General features: G+C 51.1%; 1 protein-coding gene across 1 annotated transcript in view; it reads left to right on the top strand.

The window, feature by feature from the left end:
• CSMD1 (CUB and Sushi multiple domains 1) overlaps positions 1-12,411 on the top strand; it is a 1,871,580-nt gene that overhangs the window by 1,170,492 nt on the left and 688,677 nt on the right. The window contains 1 exon segment of the mRNA XM_072775779.1: positions 12,087-12,199. Coding sequence (XP_072631880.1) covers positions 12,087-12,199 — 113 coding nt within the window.

Genomic DNA, 12,411 nt, shown 5'->3' with positions numbered 1-12,411 from the left:
CTTCTGCCGACAGCCTGAACACAGACTCCCAATCCCCAGGATGCTTCCAGCATTAAATGGCTCAAATGAGATATCGAACTCCACCAGCAAGAAGGACCAGCTAAAGGGGCAGAGCGAGGAAGGTCAATAACCCTTGCTCAGCACGAAGGCAGCGCAGCAGGTGCCACCTGACTGGACGGAGAGCCTGGCTTGCAGTTCTCCGGCAGCAAGACCTCTGAGGTCACCCAGACACGCCTGTTGCTGATCGGACCTGAGCTCCTGCACCTTTTCAAGAAGCAGCTGGAATTCGGTTCAGTGAACAAAGAAGTTGTAAATTGGGATGCAACTTGTCTTTGGCCGGCCGCTGGAGTCCCACAGACTTGCACTGATGTGAATTTTCAAGATCTAAAGGGCAGTCAACTCAATAGTCAACATTCGTTAGGCCAAGTACTGATGCTAAGTCCAAAAACCATACTCTGTGCCTAGAGGCTTAGTTCCTCATCCACAAAATGGGAGAAATATTACCTATTCCAAGTCAAGCAAACCAATGAATCCTAGATGGATGAGTGGACTCTATCTCCTGTAAGACCATGAAATGGACGAACCTGAAAGTGTTGTCCTGAGCACAGTAACCCAAACACGGAAGGAGAAATAATAGTGATCTCAGTTATATGTGGAATTGAGAAAAGCCAAACCCTGAAATGAAGTAGGGCGGTGGCCGTCAGGGTCTGGGGGAGGCAGAGGGGGAAATGGGGAGAGGTCGGTCAAAGGGCTCACACTTCCAACGATCAAATGAATAAATTCTGAAGACCGATGTTCAGCATAATGACTATAGTGAACAACACAATATTATACTCGAAAGATGCTAAAAAGAGTAGATATTAAATGTTCTCACCACGAGGATAGGAAACTCTCAGAGGTGAGCGACGTGTTGATTTGCTTGGTGGTGGGCATCATTTTGCGTTGCATGCATATATGAAACCATCATGCTGTACCCTCTGAATATATACTATTATATTTGCCAATTACGCCTCAATAAAGCTGGAAATAAATGAAATATGAGTACAACATATAATTTTTTGTAAATAAGTAAATTGAAGGACATGTATTTATTTGAGTGATCAACCGATAGTAACAACAAAAATGCCCGGTGGGTTCTGTGAAAAAAAAAAGTGTGGTTTATATCTCTAGGATCTACGTCTCCTAAAGCCTATGTGGTTTTTGTGTTAGATTAATATTCAAGAGAATACTTGATTTTATTTTTTATTTTATTTTTTTTAAGAGAATACTTTATTAAGTGAAAATAAGGGCAAAGCTTAGGACAAGCCCGGTGATTTCTCAGACTGTGCGGGAAATGTGGGATTCGCAGACTTGGTTTACACAGGAGTGTAAAGATTGCGGATCTTTGCTGGGATGGCTGGAGGGGACGGAAGGACACATGGCAAATCCCACGGCGGACGACGTGGCCACAGTACAGCGAATCCCACCCTCACGCCACCTGCAGAACCTAAGAGCTCTCGGGCTCCGCGGCGGGGGTCCCTGTGCCCTGAGCCACTCAGACTTGTGTGCACGTCCCTGCACATGCATCCATGTTCTTGGGCTTATCTTTCTTTCTTTCTTTCTTTCTTTCTTTCTTTCTTTCTTTCTTTCTTTCTTTCTTTCTTAGAATTCTTTTATTTTTTTATTTTTTTTCTTTCTTAGAATTCTTTTTTTTTTTTTTTTTTTTTTTTTTTTTTACGATAGTCACACAGGGAGAGAGAGAGAGGCAGAGACACAGGCAGAGGGAGGAGCAGGCTCCATGCACCGGGAGCCCGATGTGGGATTCGATCCCGGGTCTCCAGGATCGCGCCCTGGGCCAAAGGCAGGCGCTAAACCGCTGCGCCACCCAGGGATCCCTTAGAATTCTTTTAAAAACAAAATTATTTATTTATTCATGAGAGAGAGAGAGAGAGAGAGAGAGAGAGAGAGAGGCAGAGACCCAGGCAGAGGGAGAAGCAGGCCCCATGCAGGGAGCCCGACGTGGGACTCAATCCCGGGTCTCCAGGGTCATGCCCTGAGCCAAAGGCAGGTGCTAAACCGCTGAGCCACTCAGGGATCCCTCTTGGGCTTTTCACAACTGGAAACCTTCAGCAAGGACGGGGTGGGACTATGTTTTCTAAAGGCAGGCTACAGTCAGTGGAAGGAACTCCCCAACACAGATTCACCTGAAAAGGTTGTTTTCTCCCCAAGCCAAGGAGACAGGGCAGGGACAGCCCCTCAGGAGGAGGCCATCCATCCCACTGACCCCTGGAGCTCCTCTGGAGGCTGGAAATAGGAGCTCCGGGCGTTAGTAGGATGGCCTCCTCCTGAGGGTCCGTCGCTGCCTTGTCTCCTTGGCTTGGAGACGGTCGTGTCCTCCTCGTGTCCTCTCCTGCGTGTCCCTCTGTGCGTGCTCTGTGTCCTCGTCTCCTCTTCTCATAAGGACACCAGTCAGGTTAGGTTTGGGCCTACCCAGAGGACCTCATTTTTCCTTAAAGTTCCTGCCTCCAAATGAAGGCACATCCCAGGGTCCTGGGAGATGGGACCTCAACATATCAATTCAGCTCATCACACCCTTGCTCCGACGGGCCCCAAACTATGTGCAGGAGTTTGCTCGACAACGTATCCCTGCCACATCGCACAACGTTTGGAACAAAGAAGAGGATAAATAAATTTGAAAAATTAACGGAGCAGTAAGCTCCGCATCAACCTGGCGCGGAATATCGCTGTCATGTTTGGAAACGCTCTAGGGGGCCGTGTAGGTGACGGACACACAAGTACCCGCCTACGGATCATGCGGTCTGTGGTCACCCGGAATGTGCCGTGTGTCATGCGGAGCTGTGAGCGCCTCTGTGTGCATGCACGCATGCACGTGTGTCATGCAAACACGGACACCTGTGGGGGTGATCGGGAGCCATCGGCTTCCCTGAATTGCGTCGCTGCGAGGGTAGAAGCAGAACAGAGCCCTCGCGGGTGGGGATGGAGGAGTAGGAGAGGGTGCTGGCGGCCACCAGCCTGTCGAGCCCGCAGTGGGCACCGGCTTATCACGCGGGTGAGGCCTGGTGGGGCAGCTGATGCGGTGAATGCCCGGAGCCCGACGGGGAGGGGCGTGGCTGGCCTGGAATCCAGGCGGGGCTGGGCGCCCGGGGGGCTCGGTGAGTTAGGCGTCTGCCTTCAGCTCAGGGCCTGATCTCAGGGGCCTGGGATCGAGCCCCGCGTCGGGCTCGCTGCTCCCCAGAGAGTCTCCTTCTCCCTCTGCCCCTGCTCCTGCTCCCTCGCTCTCTCCCTCAAATAAATAAGTAAAATCTTAAAAAAAAAAAAAAAAAAAAAACAAAAAAACAGTAAACCCAGGAGAGGCCGGCCCCGGTGTGTGCAGTGATGACAGGACCATGATCCGGCTGGAGGGAGAGGGGCGGCCGGCTTCCGTGAGGCCCCACGACTTCTGACCGTCTTGGGTGTCGAGCCTGGATGCCCCGGGGCCCCCGTGAGGGCTCGAGGGGCTGCAGCTCCTGCCAGGGGCCTGCCGAGGCGCGGCGGTGGCGTCTCACCAGCCGGTGGCATCCCGTGTGTCTACTACATCGACAGAGGTAAGAAGCTCGCCTTAAGGAAAAAAGAAGAAAGGAAACTCATTTCAGACCCTTGAATGGGTGCAGCAATGGTCTAGGCTACGACTAATCCTACCCCAGGGGGATCCCGTGGGGGCAGCAGAGGATGCGGCGGCGGCAGACTCGGCTCTTGGGCTGCCCCGCCTCACCCTGGGCCTGTGGACTGAGCCACCGCCCGGCCCCGGGCTAGCAGCGCCCTGCACCGCGACCCCAGGCCTCAGAGGACACGGCCGGTCACGTTCACCCGCAGAAGATCCTCTCTGCTTGGCCTTTGGGCTGCTCCCCGATGCGGTGGCCCAACGCCCGGGCATGCTTGTCACCGTCTCCCAGTCCCGCCGTCTGTCCCGGGCCCTTGGCCCACGTCTGATAGAGGCGAGGCTCCTCCTGCTGCTCCTTCTCCACACAGACGAATGTTCCCGCGGCCAGGAGTCCAGGGTCGCGGCGTGGGGCCCCTCGGCCACTGCAGGGGGAGGAACACAGAGGACACGCGGCCCCCACCCTGGGCACCCTCCCCGGCAGGGCCGCGGCCCTGGGTACAGAGTCAGGACTCAGGGTTGGGGGGACTCATTGCGCTGCTGCTGCTGCTGCTGCTGGGGAGCTCGGGCCGGGAACAAACAGAAGCACAGAGACCCTTCACTTTGGACTTAGCCAGCCTGTCCTGAACGCAGTGACCTGCCAGGATGGGGATCCAGAAGCCTGGGTCAGGCGGGAACACACTTTCGGGGAACCTCCTGCAATTCGGGCCGGGCCCAGGCTGCCCCCGCGCAGGAGCCAGGCCTTGGTGGTGGGAAGGTGAGGGCGCTGCAGCAGCCCGTCGGCAGCCAGGGAAGGGGCCTTGGACGGATGATCCTTGCTGCAGCTTTGAAATGTGCAACGGATTTGAACAGGCAACGGTCAGCAGCGCCAGGCTCGGCATGGGCAGCGGGGGGCAGGCCCTGGCCCGGGAGCCAGAAGGGGGCTGGGGGGCGCCAGGCGGGAACGGTTGGAGTCCCACACCAAGAAAGTGGGCACCCTTCTCGGGGCGATGCGGGGCTGGGAGGGGGTCGTGAGTCAGCTCGGGCACCACGCAGACTGCTTTCACTTCTCCCCAGTGGCCCCGTTCCGGGCTCGGCTGACAAGTCAGGACTCAGCAGCACAGCTCTAGGACTGGCTTCCCCTGGGAGGAGGGCCAAGGCCCTATTGTGGGCGCCTCTGGCCACCTGCACCCCCGTCTGGTGACGCCTGCCCTGTGTCACGGCTCCTCGGCCACGTGCCGGCTCCAGGCCTGGTTCCCAGCTCTGTCTGCAGGGCCCGGGCTGGTGTCAGGCACGTGCTGTCATTCGTAAGGTGGGTGTGAATCATACTGAGGGCAGCTGATGTCCTGGTGCCACGAGGGGATGAGCACAGGGGCAGGGGGAGAAGAGCACAAGTGGGGGCCTCACTTGGGCAGGGCACGGGCAGCACCTGTGCAGACGGGGTGGTGGGCAGCACAGGGCTGCGCGACCCCAGCTTGGCATCTGCATAGATTTTGCACGAAGGCCTCAGGTCCAGAAGGGTCTATGGGAAAAGGGATGTCGCGCACTGGGATCCCTCCCCGGGCCCACTGCTGTCCTGCCTGTTTTGGTGTGGCCAGGATTACACATCTGAGAGCTTGCCACTTGCACAGGCCTGCGGGGTGGGGTGGGGCATGTCGATGGTCTAGACCCCTGCCAAAGAGCTCGCGGGCAACCAAAGGCAGAGCTGAGGGGGTGGGTGCCCAGGACATCTCTGGAGCAGGTGCATTGGGAGCACCCTGGAATCCCTTAGGGGTCATTACAGTGATGAGAGACTAGATGTCCTGTCCAGACGTGGAGCTTCGGGTGCGTCCACTCGGATCCTGTTCCCTGCGATGTGCTTGTCTGTGGGCAGAGGCAGCGGCCCTGTGGCACGTACAGAGCCACCGCTGTGTCCTGGCACCGCTTCCCCCCTGCTTTCCTTCCTCCAGAGCCCTGAAGGTGCATGATTCACCCGACAGACACCGCTGAGACTCCCCCAGCCCCTTGTGATGGCGAGGGTAGCGTAGGGTGATGCCCACTATGTGGAAGTTTCTACTCTGTTTATGGGTGTGACGTGAGCTTCTGCTGCATGCCTAGTGCTCAGCGAGCTTCCAGACAGACAGTGGGGGTCATTGGAGCTTCGCGAGTCACCCACAAGACACCAGTCAGCAAGCAATCATGCGTGTGCCCAGGTCATCGTGGAAATGTCTGCCCGAGGGGTGCCAGGGGAAGACGTGACCAGGGCCCCCCACGTCATGGTCAGGTCAGGCTTCGCCAACTATGCGCCTGTAGGATGCAATTCCTGGGCAAGTGAGGAGGAAGGGGCTTCAGGGCGTCGTGGGCGTCGTGGCTCGAGGCAAGAGGCGCTAGGCCCAGGCCCCTGAGCAGGGAAGGGCGTGCGGCCTGCGGGGGCTGAACCGAGTCATGCCCATCCCAGGACAGAAACCCGGGCCGGCGTGGAGCCTGGGAAGACGAGCCAGGCATCGAAAGGAGGACACCGGGCCCAAGAGGCGAGAAACCACTTTCCTTTTTGGAAACAGCACAGGGTGTACAAGGGGAGGCCAGAACGTGGAGAAGGTGGTGACTAGAGACCCAAGAGGAAGGAGGAGAACCGTCGGTGTCACTCCCGAGAATCCTCACCCATGCCGTGAGCAAAGAGTGAGGCCAGAGAGGGAGAAGGTGTGCAGGACAGAGCAGGCCTAGGGAGCTAAGCACGACCGCCAGGGCACGTGGAAGGGGGAGTGTACTGGAGCCCAAGAAGGCACTTTTTGTGGGGAGGTCTTCCTCCATGGCATGCTTCTGAAGAGCCTCTGGGTAGTGGGGTTGTTGTTGTGGTGGTTCATTCGTTTGTGTTTGCTTCTCCCCGAGGGTCAGTATGTGAGTAGAAAACTTTTGGAATCAGTGTCTAGAAATCTCTGTACATAACCACACATCGTACGGTACGTCGATCCGTGTATATGTATATTTGCGCGCACATCGAGGCAGAGTTCTGAGGCTCTTCGTCTCATGAATTCCCAGGGTAAGAACTGCCTCTAACTTCCATTGTTTCTTCAAAGTCCAAAATAAGGCTTAGACTCGCCGGCGTGAGCTCAACGTGTGTTCAGAAGATGGTGGCGTTCCCTAGTAACATGACTAACAGGTGGAAGCATGACATTTCAGGAGCCCTTTGTCGTATTAGATCTTTCCATTTACTGTTTACGAAACAGAGATAAATGGAACACCAGCCTCTGAGTCACGTCGGTTCCACGTCCACAAGAGCACCGGAAAACGTAACGACTTCTAGATGACTTTCTCCGGGTGACAAGCAATCAGCTCTTCCAAGGAATAGGTTTATGAAATTCTTTAGGCTCCTTCGGGAGGGTGGGTAATTTACAGTCTGTGTTGATGGTATTAATGCTTTCTGGCTTCTTAGTCATCACAGTTAAAGAGGTTTAACTACAGAGAGACTCCCAGCAATTTATAGGGATGATTTTCTAAAGACACAAGAAATCTGGCTTCATGTCAAGCGGGAGCTCAAACAGAGCGCTCTCAAGAACTTTAGCGTTTCCAAATGCGTTTTCGCAAATTATCTCAATACATCGACTCCATGTTTTTCCAGTTACATAACTAAAGTGAATGAGTCACAGACAGACATAAGGCTGAAATGTTTGAGAAGCACAATGTGCTCAAACCCCTCGTGTCATGCCTGAGAAGTGTGGGGCTGACAGAGGTTAAGTGGGAGAGGAAGTGACGGATGCATTATAAATAGAATCCTCAAATTTATAGTAAAGCTATTTGAAGAAAGTAGAACAGACTGGCCGGTTCTATTTTGGCTCAAAGAAGGTCGTCTTAACTCTAAATACCCCGTGGGTCCTACATCTATTTTTACCGTTGGCAGCAGCGAAACCTTGTTGAATCTCTGAAAGCAATGAGTTTGCCAATGGATTAAATTGCCTAATTTGGCAATCTTGGGAAGGGTGAGCACTACCAGTTCCTGCAGCCGTATCTACAGGGACAGCTCAGTATTCCTCACCGCGAGGCTTTATGGGTTTCCTGACCTAGTTTGAGATGCTCCAGAAATGAAACGCATCTAACATTCCCGCAGAAAGACCCTTTCCTGGCAGATCACATTGAGGTGTCCTTTGCTTTTCGAAGTCCAAAAAATATTTGAATCCCCTGATTTCTCCAGACGACCGTCCTGTGTTTTTACATGTGAAGAATAAAAAATTAAGAGTGCGTTAGATACCCTCGACTAATAGACAAAGACATGTGTTGATGCCTGCCAGTATTAAATCCTCTCTCGGCAGAATGTTTCTGCTTGGTATCTCATGCCCACTATTTATGTCAAGTCCTCACTACTGCCCCATAATCTCTCACTTCCAAAACGACTTACTTATTAGAAAACCAAATCCAGCAGACTCTGAAGAAATACGGTTGAGACCTAAGGAAGACTTTGAAGAAAAAAAATAAGCCAGTGATGATGGATGTTCAATCACTGATAATTATACAGAGTGTTAAACTAGGATTATTAATAGGTTTAGAGTGACGGCATCATCTGTTGAATTTCTTCTCTTCCTAGACGGTTTTAGAATTAAATATATAGTATGTGTATTAAAAGGCTTGGTTTCCATTGCTGCCATAGCAAATCAGCACAGACACAATGGCTTAAACCAACACGAGCTTATTATCTACAGTGGTCTAGGTCATAAATAGGTCACACAGGCTCTGCTGGAATGAAATCTAAGTCTACTAGGGTGTATTCCTCCCCGAGGCTCTAGGGGAGATGCATGGTCTTGCCTCTTGCAGCTCTGTAGGGGCCACCCACATTCCTTGGCTCGGGGCCCCTTTCTCCATCTCAGGGTCAACAGGGTCAGCAGCCATGGCTGCAGTTCTCACGTGACTCTCCCTGACTTCCTTCATAGGTGCCTCCTTCTCCCCGACTCTCTTCCTCTGTCTCCCTCTTCCATTTGTAACCATCTTTTTGACCACATTGGGCTACCCCATCGTCCAGGATAATATCCCCTGGGTCGATAACCTCATCTCATCTTTGAAGTCTCCTTTCTCCATGTAAGGTGAGGTAGACACAGGTTCTGGGGTTTAGGATGTAGACACCGTTGGGAGCCATTCTGAGGTCACGAAGGTATTCAGTCAAATTCTTTACCTCTAGATCTCATCCAAATCATCCAGTTTCTTGGCAAATCTATTACAATATCCATTGGCTTGTGTATTTGTCAGCTTCCTTTAAGTTGGTGTGTGATGATGAAACGCCGGGACACCTGTACCCCAATGTTTATAGCAGCAATGTGCACAATAGCCACACTGTGGAAGGAGCCTCGGTGTCCATCGACAGATGATGGATAGAGAAGCTGTGGTCTCTGTATACAGTGGGATATTCCTCAGCCATTAGAAACGACAAATACCCACCATTTGCTTGGATGTGGATGGACCTGGAGGGTATGATGCTGAGTGAAATAAGTCAATCGGAGAAGGACAAACATTTATGGTCTCATTCATTTGTGGAATATAACAAATAGTGAAAGGGAATAAAGGGGAAAGGAGAAAAAATGAGTAGGAAATATCAGAAAGGGAGACAGAACATGAGAGACCCCTAACTCTGGGAAATGAGGTGGTAGAAGGGGAGGAGGGCGGGGGGTGGGGGTGACTGGGTGACGGGCACTGAGGGGGCACTTGATGGGATGAGCACTGGGAGTTATTCTATATGTTGGCAAATTGAACACCAATAAAAAATAAATTTATAAAAAAAAAAGTTGGTGTGCGATGAAGGAACAATTAACTTTATAGTGTAAGGTTGCTATTAAATGGCAGCTTTGAGATTAGCCCAGGCCTATGGAATGAGACAGAAAAAGTCACAACTGCAAAGAATATGTCTTATATAGAACAACCCCGACTCAACACCCCAAACAAAGAGGATGTGATGATGTGTTTATTTTCCACAGACAAATTAGGAAATCCATGCACATTAATCCACTCTGGAGTGTGACATGTTTGCATGGCTTGACTCTAACCATGGACAATGAATTTTATATATATGTATACGGCCTCACGTTTGTTTTTGTATAAAATGAATCTGTAATTACATATTTTTGAAGCTAGTTATACTATCTTGATATACATCATTGATTATTTAGGTAGTATTTAGGTCGTATTTATAATACTAATTATCTACCTTCCCAGTATTTTTACAAATTGCCTCATATATACCAAACCGAAGGTCAGCAGATCACTGTCCATAGGCCAAATCTGGCCTATAAATAAGAATGATGCTTACATTGTTCAACATTTGGAAAAACCATCAAAGAAGAGTAATAATTATCTTTCTCTGGCTGACTTATTTCACTTAGCATCGTATACACTAGTTCCATCCATGTCATTGCAAAGAGCATGATTTACTTCTTTTTATGGCTGGGTAATATTCCATTACATATAAAACTTTGGGGTGGGTGACTTCACCTATACATGTAATATAAGAAACAAAGCAAATAAACAAAGGGGAAAAAGAGGGAGGGTCAAACCAAGAAACAGACTCTTACCTACAAAGAACAACTCTCCAACAGCAGAGGTGAACAGTTGCAGCAGGAGCCGCATGACTAGTAAACCCTCAAATACGTCTGTCTGGTCCTTTAGAGATGAAGCGTGTTGATTAACACAGAACTGGCATTTTTGTGGGTTAGAGGTGTGGAAAACATGGTAGGCGGAGAGGGGATTTATTTATGTGCAAGGCTAATGTTGATGCACAACTAAAATGCAATCGCATCCAGCTTTTGAGAGCAGAACCACCTGAAAAGAACCTAATTAAGAAAAAAAAATAGTTTTAAAGCCACAACAAATAAACATGGGATTGGGTTATGAGATTTTCAGCGAGTACATGTAGGTGAGCTGCCTAGATTCTGGGTTTTTGAATTCAGAAGTTACTTATCTCCCGGTCATTGTCAGCATTAGGCAAAGAGGTAACCTATATCTAATAGAATTTGTAACATCGGCTCCCCAAGGGAAGCAGGTGCTGGGAGAGGGCGCCTTCCAACAAAATATCAGAATAATGAAATGTTCCCTGGAAGCAGCTGTATGCGACTGCGGCGGTTAGAACCACATCAATCCAAGCAAATAGGCAGATCTGAGTGGTGTATTTCCTCTCACAGAAGATTATTTCAAACAGTGACATAAACACTGTCGCAATTGGTTACAGTCAAGGTTTGGCTTTTAACTTTAAATGGATCCTGCACGTTTTTAAACCCGAGATTTCAAATTGAACACCCCGACATCAGAAAGCTTGCCTACATATTTCACTTGATGCTGGGTTTCCTCCGGGTAACGGATTGAGGAGGGAATCGCTCTACCTGCCACCCCGGGCCCAGTAAACCCCGCGCCCCGAGTAGCGCTTGCAGCCTGAGCCCGCAGCCCTGGTGCGCACAGGCCAACCCCACCTGGGGCAGCCAAGGTTTCACTAACAAGCATCACTCACTTTGAAGATAGATTTGGCAACTGAGATGCAAGATGATTACACGATGCACAACCGCAGGTGGCATTTAAAACGTGCGTCAGGGACACTTACACACGTATCCATATCACCTCCATCAACCAGGCCCTGATGGGAGTGCTCTCGGGCCCAGTTTCCAGACTGGAAAGTAGAGGCTCCGACGGCCCGGCAAGGTGGAGCCGCACACAGCGGCCTGTGAGGCGCCCGATCCTGCGACACTTCTGCTTTTGACCAAACCTGACCTGTCGCTGGGTCCCCTTCAGACCAGAGCTTGACCGCCCGAGAAGACTCGCGCTCCCGACGACGCGAGGTCTTTAGTCGGAAGTAGATCCCCGCTGTTTCTAACAACTAAAGGCCCCGGTGAGACGGAGGGTGGGAGCCCCGACAGCTTAGGCAGAGAGCGAGCGCGTCTGATTTTGAAAGATTTAACTGTGCTCAATAGACGGCTTTGCCCAAACATGATCTTATTTCGTTCCAAATCTCTTTGGCAGTGTTTGCCACCATCCCCCCAAACACTGCTCTCCTTCCCGTGGGTGGGGAGGGCCCCGGCCGTGGATTCCGTGGATGGGACCCTAGACACAGGGGATGCTATCCAGCGCGACAGACAGTGCAGATGAGGACACTTCAGGTGAATCAGAATCATGGAGCGTTTGAAAGAGTAGAGGGCAGGGGGGACCACGTGCCTATTTCTTATCCTTGTATACTTCATTCCGATGGAGGGCCTGATGACAAGAATTCAGGGATCAAAAGGATATCTGCTCTCTTATCCATCATTCATAAAGAGAATAAAGATGCCAAGTCTGGGTGAAAGGCTTCGTCCCATCAAGGGTGACTGTCGCGCTGAGTCCTTTCTGGGCCTGAGGGCAGCTCGTCCATGACCTCTGCCCCAGGACCCCAACCTGACAACTGTCGGTGCTCAGTTGTGAAAGCGGCTCGGCTCTAGGACAGTTGCTCTGTTGGTTTACAAGGGAGATTTTTTCTGCTTCTCTCCTCCAGGCTGACTGGCATGAACCTCCCTTCTCCCGTCATAAGTAGCAAGAACTGGCTGCGACTCCACTTTACATCGGACAGTAACCATCGACGCAAAGGATTTAACGCACAGTTTCAAGGTAAGAATGCCCCGTTGGGTATGTCACAGACGAGTGGGAGGTATTTTGGTCTCTTCACCCTCAAACTTTAGGATTCTGTTGCTGGAGATGGAGCAAGAGATAAAAGTTTAAAAGTACCCTCTAGCTCCTGGATGAACAATTAACTTTGGAAATTCTCCAGATACGACTAGCAAACTTCCCCGTGAAGCTTCATTATTGTGACATTATGTAAT

Source organism: Canis lupus, chromosome 15, assembly GCF_048164855.1.
Source record: "Canis lupus baileyi chromosome 15, mCanLup2.hap1, whole genome shotgun sequence".
In the NCBI taxonomy this organism is placed as follows: domain Eukaryota; kingdom Metazoa; phylum Chordata; class Mammalia; order Carnivora; family Canidae; genus Canis; species Canis lupus.
Note: the sequence above shows the minus strand (reverse complement) of the source record. Positions and strands in the feature narration are given on the sequence as shown.